The sequence below is a fragment of the Genypterus blacodes genome, unplaced genomic scaffold, assembly GCF_046128005.1.
Source record: "Genypterus blacodes isolate CSIRO-AG114 ecotype Tasmania unplaced genomic scaffold, CSIRO-AGI_Gbla_v1 ptg000039l_1, whole genome shotgun sequence".
Taxonomy (NCBI): Eukaryota; Metazoa; Chordata; class Actinopteri; order Ophidiiformes; family Ophidiidae; genus Genypterus; species Genypterus blacodes.
This window is the reverse complement of record NW_027466852.1, coordinates 2,212,959-2,221,771: the sequence shown is the minus strand read 5'-3', so window position 1 is coordinate 2,221,771 and position 8,813 is coordinate 2,212,959. Positions and strand designations below refer to the sequence as shown.

Sequence of the window (8,813 nt, the reverse complement as noted above, 5' to 3'; positions counted from 1 at the left end):
AAATCAGAAGTCATTTGTGTCAGAAGTCAGTAAATCAAAACCAAAATGGAGTCTAAATCAAATCCACATTTCCGGTTTATACATTTGTAGTTAGAAACAAACCATTAAATGTTTCCTCCATATTTATTGGAAGAGATTTGGGTTAAAGGTATTAATAAAATGTAAACTTTAACATTCTGTACAATAATTGTATTTACCAAGTGCTTTACCAGGGTCATAACAATGTGTTAAATGGATGATATAATCTGAAACTGTACACATAAATGACACCATAAAACGCACCTTCCATACATTTTTAATTAAAGTTCCAAGTGACTCACAAATAAAGAGTGTCAAGAACAATTAAGATACAGTAGTAACAGAGTTTGGTTGAAACAGTCACAATTAGGTCCCAGGTGAGAGTTATTACTGAAAGGAGATGAACACATTGAAATAAATTCAACAGAGGAAGGCTTGTGCGGAAGACGTGGAGAGAATGTGTGTGTCTGAAGCCGAGAAGCCCAAACAGATATTTACACAGAATCTATACAAGTGTTTGGTGAGAATAGCAACATTTGCAAATGGTACGACATTTAACAGCAGTGAGAAAAACAAACAGAGAACAAAAGATTATTTCATCAGTGAAGAGTAGCTGTTAAGTTGATATACATGCGACTGACGTTAAACTGTAAATGTACCATCTCGTTTTACATTAGCCAGCCTCAAGAGCTTAAATGCTTCCATTCCTTTGAGGATTTGATTGTTTGTTAGTAATGGAGGCATTTAAGCAAACATTCATATTGTCATACATGGCTTTGCTTAGCGATTCCTTAGCATCACATTGTGTGCTTTGCTCTTTCCAAGTGGCAGAAATAAGGACAATTCCAACAGCATGAGTAGCAAACAACATATAGAAGTTCCTACGCTTTGCTTTACAAAACAGAAGCACATTGGCAAAGGTCTAGTGAAAGTACAGGTTTGTCATATCTGATATGTGAGGCTCTCAACTTTACTGTAAGAGAACTTGTTTTACAAACGCAAGCAATTATAATAACTTACAAATCACAAACTACCTTGATGTACCCAGAGCTCTTTGTACACAACTGTCTTACATGGTTTTATTGCAAAAGACAATCATCATAAGTAAATATCTTTGTTAATAAATGTTAGGTTCAGTCAACAAAGAGCCGTTTAAATAGCAATACATGCATCCAAACTCATACTATGTCACTTCAGGATTCACAAGGTTCTACTACACACTTCAAAGTGAACAGAGCGGCTTATGAGACATTAGAGACAGACAACTGTATACATTTCATACAGTTATAAATAAATTATAACAGAGGTATTCCTTTAGTAAGATGATATTCTATTCTCACATTATGGTGCAATTCCAATTCTAGACGGACTGATGTAAGGTCATTACTTGTATGTCCTCTGTGCTTGTAGCGCTACTGATCACACTGACCAACGCTCCATGAATTACATTGTAGAGATGCACGATGTCACATGGTTAGTTTAACATCAAACTAAAACAATGCAATCCGGTATTATAAACAGCTAAAAAAAAAAATTATGTGATAAGGTGACAAACTGTTCTCACCATGACGTTAAGCAACTAAAAACATATCGGCTGCCAAGTAAAATAAAATCTTGAAGGAAGTTGAGGGAGGATGATGATTTCCAATGAAGAGTGCAGCCAGAATACACCACTGCTACAGAACACGTTCCCACACTTAAGCATAATTTTTTCCGGCACACTACAATCTTTGTAGCTTATCCAGAAGGGCACCATTGTTCAACTGTATTGCACATTTACTTCCTTACTTAAGTCCATAGACCCATAACTTCAGCACCCAGTTGCTTAAGCCCAGCGGCCACTGGACACCAAACCTCTGCTGAATGAGAAACTGGGGTCCGAGCTTTGATGTTTCCCCCACGCGCCAAACGGTACAACAATAATCGTGCTATTGTCTTCTGAACCATAATGGAGAGCCTGAAAGAGAAGAGGACAACAATGCCAAAAACAGATAATGGTAGATTATGTAATGATCCACCAGCTGAGTTATGCAGACACTTTATGTGGGTGATTTCACACTTGAGCTGATGGGAGAGCTTTTAACAAGTCACATGACTGGTTTTACTGAGAGATCTGTGTGAATGCTGGTGAACATGTGTGACCTGGTCCCACTAACCTCATTCTAGCACGGTAGAGGGACCAAACGGCTTTAAAGCAACTGAGAGAAAATTTCACTATCACCTAAAAGGGTTATGGCCGGAGCACCGTTGTGTGGGATTAAACAGCTGATCTGTGTGTTCAGAGATCATTTTCTGCACCATGTTGTTTTAGAACATAGAATTGTGTTCCAGCTCGGAATGTCACAATGTGAGCTTTAGGTGGTGTGGTTACAGCTGGAGAGATCAGGGCAGCACAAGAGAAAGCAGGGCGCCACAGTTTACACAGTTAATCAGTATGGAACACAAAGATCCTAAATATAAGATGTGTGACTGTAGATGTGAAACACACAAATGATTTGTGTAATACTTCAGTGTATGTGTCCTTAGAAACAAAAACAATACAACACCAGCCTTTACCATATAAACAATGGAGTTATGTCCAAGATAATGGATGAACAAAATGACTTAAATATTAACCATCATCAGTGGAGCCTTTGTCAAAGCCAATTTATAACTCCTCAGATAAGTAAAAAAATCGATGCGACTGCCAGGTTGGTCGGAATTAAATGTTACAGAAAAACCCATCTCTCCTACTGAACTTGAGGCCCTGCATCTTACCTGGTCTGAAATCCTCTGGGCCGCCTCTTTGGGGTCATGGCATTGGTTGATGACATTGCAGATCTCCTGGCTGTTCACGATGAAGTTAATGCCGTCTGTTGTTAGAGCCAGGAACGAGTCATGGACATGGTGCAACTGGAGAGAAGGACAGGAAACCAAAAAATACTTATACACAGTACTACTAAACTATGGTCACTGCAGCGTCTCCTTAATATCCAAACTGGCAGCAAAATAATCATAGGTGCGGCTAAATTCCCTCTCACTAAAACAGTCAACAAAGTTCACTTCCTTCTCCTGAGTTAGGACAGATTCATTTTTAGAGACAAACCGTTATTTTCTTGGTCTCGGGCTCAGCAGTTACACCCATGTTCTTCAGGTCAAGGTCTCCGATGCTGCGGGTCATGGCCAACCTTCCGTTGACATTGGGCTGTCCAAGACTATTGAAGGTGACAAAACCCCCACATTTCTTTATCCTTGGAGAAAATACAAGGAAAGGTATAAAAAAAAAAAGGTCACTTCAGGAGAAACAGTGTCACCAGCAAATATTTTCCAGTTACAAACGACACGATACGTTCTAAACTATAAAAGCAGCATCTGCTTTATATCTAGATTCCATTTCATTCTATCCATTCTCGTACAATTACTCAGTCCATTCAACTTCTGTCTACTGCGGTCTGCTGCACCCAAATTGTATCTGCGGTGGCTTAAATGGCATAAAATTGCAAAAGCCTCATTCATCACCTGAAAGGTTTCCATTTCTCAAGCTAAATTAGTTGTAGCCCCTGCAATGTGCTGGGTTCAAGTGTCTGAGTTCAAATATACTGTACATGTGCTGGTGTTAATAACAAAGAAGGCCTGTGGCTTTGATCACTGCAGTGTACAGTTTAAATGTGTCAACAATGTCACATGGCTGGATACATTTGCTTTCAGCAAACTTCACAAAACTGACTGACCAAAGTACAGATTTACAAGACTATGGAGAATCAAAAATATAGTAAAGCTCAGAGGCATATTTCTATTGTGATCCTCATCTGTTCAATACCTGCTCTGTGCCACTAGATGTCCTGGTTCTCAAATAGATAAATAAAGCAGTTGGGTTTGTTTTCATTAGAAACAGAAAATGCTGCAGTAGAAAAATGTTTCTTTGGTTTTCTTACACAGCATTTTGAGAACTTGTTTAGTAGTTGCGAGCAATGCATCCCTGTGAAAATGTCTTCACATTATGATGTCACACTTCTTTGTGTTGGTTGGTCTTTAGGGTAAAGGAAGCATTCAATTAGCATTACCAGAAAGGAGCGGCAAGATTAACTGAAAACTTTGTACAAATTTGTATTCATTTCTTGGAAATGGTCCCTTTTCTATCACGACTAATTGTTGCTGCACTTCCATTTATTCATTTGCTTTGTATCTCACAAACTTGACATTGACATCCACCTACCTCTCTTTCTCATCCTTCCTCTCAGGTGTGTGGTCGACAGTGAGTTTAAGGGCCTTGCCCTTTCGGCACAGCATGGCACGGCTGTCGCCCACACTGCCCACCACCAGCTCAATGCCATCCCGCAGCAGCGCCACTGTGGCTGTGGTGCCTGCATTCACCCCGGGTCCTACAGTGACATAAGGGAACATTACAGGCGGAAAGAAACAGAGACGGATGACAAACAAACTCTCTATACACATGCCTTAGTGCACACTCAACGTATGCACATGTGAAATCACACATAGCGGCCTTAGCTTGAAGTTACACACGGAACAATACAGGGGACAGTCACACATGCAAGGGTGAACTGTTTAAGCACAGTGAGGCCCAGAGCAAATTCTACAGTACACGCTGTGGTTAACCCTAATTATTTCACCTGTCAGTGTCCAGTATTGTGGTTGCTATTAAAAAAAACACATTCACAGTTTCACAATAAGAAGTATTACTCCCTGTGAAATGTGTGGTGCAGTACTAGGTTTCCAAAGGTAAAACCCATTGACATTTATGACACAGGGTTTCTTCACACTTATTTGATACCTTACAGTCTCACCAACACTAAAATAGTAACTTAATGCAGTAGCACACATGACATGTTATTTGAGCATGGAACATGTGTCCACCCAACACTACTACTGCATGGCAAAGCATATCAGCAGCTCAGATATAACTTAGCTTTAACTTCTGCTTTATCTTAATGCTTAATTGGTGGCAAAGTTTGATCTCCAAATACAGAACTTGGTTGTCTAATCAATTATTTTTAAGAATTAATTCAGGAATATCTATGGTGTAGGTTGTTGTGTGATTTCTGTTCTTCCTTCAGTGAACACACAGATGTGTGGAATGAACCTTTCTCCTTCAGGCTGCCAGAGGCCCTGAGACGTGTCTGATTTCATTCCATAGCTCAATACAATATTGTGCCCTTTCCATTCCTGGTTGACCTTCATGTCAACATAAATAAAGAACATGATTAACACAAGTCTATTGGCTGGAGTGTGCTCATGGGTTTAACAGAGATTTTGTTCAGTCCGCCACGTACAAACAGACCAGTGCTTTGTTTGGACCATAACAGTCTTTACATTGAAAGGACACTTGATGTTATTGGTCCAAACTGTTGGTGGGCTTGCCAAACAGTTTGTTTTTTGTTGCTTTACTGAGGGGTCAGTGCGTTAGATTTTTGAGACAGAATCTTTGTGTATGTGCTTTGAGATGAGCCCTTTTTGCCTCTGACTGCATGTTTGTGTAACCTTTCACAGACGTGAGACATGTGCAGTGTGTTCAGCTATCTAATCTGCTGCTGTGGAGCAAGCCACTGTGCTTACTCTCACGTCAAACCTATTGGCAGTGTCAAGTCAACGCTGCTGAAACAACACTGCCGTAATCTTTCAATTGAAGTATAACATGTGTATACGGTATACATTTCTCCCTAATCACTTTTACATACAATGTATTTCAGTATTTTATCCACCATTAGTGGCAAGGATACTGTAACCTCCAATACCCCAGACATTTTAAGAACAAATCACTTATTGGTCAGTCAATTAGGGAAATATCTGTTTGCATGATGAACACTACATCCCATTCACTTGATCTGTCACTGACACACATCATATGGCCTTCAAACTGAAGAACTGTCTGACAAGAGTCTTTGCCTGAGCTTGGTGAGAGGAGAAAACGCAGAGAGAAGAGTGAGAGAAAGATAGGGAACCTTCCAGTAGTCCAGGATCTAGGACCCGCTGGACTCTCCTTCAATATCTATCCTCTCGTCATCCACATTGGTGCCAAGGGGCTCCAGCTCTTAGCTGGGTCAGCAGCTGCCGTAGATAACATGCACACACACACACAGGCATATTGGGACATTTCACACAGCGTGGCCGATACATGGCCACATAACAGGTACACTAGCTGTTATACTGACATAGGCCTTAATCAGATATAATCCTGCCTGAGAGAAGTCATCTAAAATGAAAACGTCGTCCTTATGGCTAAGACAAACCTATACAAGCTATCAATCAATGGGATATAATGTCATGCTTTGTTTGTGTGCAATTTAACAACATAAATATTACTGTCATTGCTTAACAGAGGATTTGGCACTATGACAAACTGTTGATGTTTTGGGTGCAGTGCTAGATACACTGAAGCAGTAGTGTCTGCTCTACTTGCATTTGTTATATTAAGCATCAATAATTAACCAACTCTGGGTTAAATGACAAAGCTCTCAACCCAAAGTGTGGGGGTCACATGTCTGTTGGGAAATTCAAAACTTGACAGTCTAAACAGGATAAGTAGGTCAACTTTTGAAGAGAGAGAAAATATAACATATGTAACTCTGTACACATAGAATATTCAAATACATGTAAGATACAAGAACTTACCATTTGGGAGGAAATGCATATGCTGTGCAAAGGCTTTGTTTACTTCAAGGAAAGCTCTCGTTAAAACTAACTCCAGATTGTCCTCCTCAGCCAAAAGGCCCCTGCAAAGATGACCAAAGTCATTTACTCGTCCAATTCTCAGCTGTGGTGCGATATTCGATAAGTGTGTATTTCAGAGTTTCACAGTAATTCCCTTACTTGATGTGTTTCTCCATGTATTTGTCGCAGTAGTCAGCAGCTTCCGGTCCACCATGGCCATCGAACACAGCAAAATAAACGACGTTGTCAGTCAGCTGAGAGACCTGGAATCGGTCTTCATTCTCCTTACGCTGACCAATAAGTGAAGCACATCCCACCTTGGAGAGGCTCACCTTGGGAATGGGCTTGCCATAGCGGATGCTAGATGGCAGCAAAATGGGCTCATCTATGCGATTGTCCCAAATGCCAAATGAATCCCATGTGGTGGGACGGCCGCTGCTGTCTGGGTCAAAGCGTGTGTTGCTGTGGCGTATTCCCGAGGGGCTGTTAATCTGTCTCCGGAACACAGTGAACTGAAGGTGGCTGTCCTGGGGCGGGAGCGGGAACAGGGCCTTCTGTGCATAACTACTGCGACCCAAATGAGGCCCACTGCACCTTGCCAGGCGAGCAAGACCGATTGCTGACATCACCTTGACAGCACAAACACTACGGAGGCACTGGCCGCAGAAGTAAAAGGTCGTCCTGTCAAAACACTGAGGGAGAACAGGTCAGTCAGACTTGGTGGATCTGAGTGAATGTTAGAATGAAAAATAAAATCTGAAGGACCCAAGAGTTTTAACTGTTGCCACACCCATGCATTTAAAGGTCCGTCAAACAGGTAATCTTTGGCTTCCTGCTTAGTTTGGCTTATGCATGTTAAAGCAAGCTAGGATGATGCAACCACAAAAATTGAAATTTTAGTCTTTCCAAACAATATTTAAGTTATCAGAAGGGCTAATCAATTAATGTAGTTAATAGGAAATGGAATATTCACAGTTCCAGACAGTTAGGATGGGCTTAAAATATAATGAAGACTTATAACTTAGATGGGAAAATTTCTAACCTTATCCTGGAGATTTACTAACCAGTTTGTTTAAAAATTTGAATATTCTTCCTGGAATGAAGAGTTACACATTTCCAATGCAGAATGTTTTAGTACGAGATAGTTTAAATAATTATTAAAATTACATTATCACAACGAAACATTTAAACAATAAATACGTAGTCGCTATTGTTTATCATTTCGTCATCAGTCGCCTTAAATCCGTGAACTTGAACTAGAGTTGATCTAACGAGCTTTTCGCATCAATGACGTCATAATTTAAATCTAACCTAATTCTATATATTTACCCCAGAGAGCCAATCGAATTAAATCATTTAGGATTTAAGCATGATGCAACTCCCACTGCTACAGCGCTAGCAGCTCGTGCTAGCTAACAACATCACTACCGAAACTTAATTGAATACGAATACGGGACTCGCGGGTGGAATATCTGGTTACGTTGCTTATTTCTCTTATGTTGCGCAATACGTGTACGACATAAGTAAGTGCGTGTTTTGTCGCGATAAATCAATATTTACTTACAATTCCATCGTTAGCTGTATCGTACATTTTCTCGCTAGGTGGTGCGCACTAGCCGAACGTTCGCAGTTTGTGTGACATTGTCCAAAATTATTGCTCGGATAATGTTCCATAATTTGCTCAGTGTTCATTTAAAGTCTTACCTTAAACGTTTTCAAAGTTTTTTACAGCGTCGGTCTTTCGCCAGCTTCGTCAAACTCTCCGCCCTTGTCCCTGCGTTCAGCTCTGCAATGTTATCAAACAAGGCCTGTGTGGTGTTTGAGCGCGAATCAACGTGCTGGACGCGACTACGCCTCCCTCGACGCCCCAAATGCTCGGCAGATGATTGGTCAGAAAAAATGATTGGCAGGAGGTTTGACCAATCGTACATAGGCCTCGTTGGTATCCGCAGCCAATTGTAAACGGTTATAATGTTGCTACTTTAGTCAGGGAGAATCTCCAAAATATGACCAATAATAACTGAAATATGGAAGGAAAGCAGAAAATCAAACAAACGGGAGCGGCAGTAACATTGTGGAACACTCACTTAAATCACCCACAGCTATTTTAACAGCCAGTGCAACTTCAGAGCTCATCACCAATAAGT

At 40.6% G+C, this 8,813-nt stretch overlaps 1 protein-coding gene across 1 annotated transcript; it reads right to left on the bottom strand.

Annotated features, from left to right (window-relative positions):
• Nucleotides 1-279: 279 nt before the first annotated feature.
• On the bottom strand, nucleotides 280-8,496 carry ppm1kb (protein phosphatase, Mg2+/Mn2+ dependent 1Kb). The gene is made up of 7 exons (XM_076147686.1): nucleotides 8,371-8,496; nucleotides 6,826-7,358; nucleotides 6,628-6,728; nucleotides 4,214-4,379; nucleotides 3,104-3,248; nucleotides 2,776-2,910; nucleotides 280-1,975 (listed from the first exon to the last, which is right to left on the bottom strand). Exons 2-7 carry the CDS (start codon nucleotides 7,290-7,292, stop codon nucleotides 1,844-1,846), a joined length of 1,146 nt encoding a protein of 381 aa, XP_076003801.1. The 5' UTR covers nucleotides 7,293-7,358; nucleotides 8,371-8,496; the 3' UTR covers nucleotides 280-1,843.
• Between the last annotated feature and the right edge of the window lie 317 nt (nucleotides 8,497-8,813).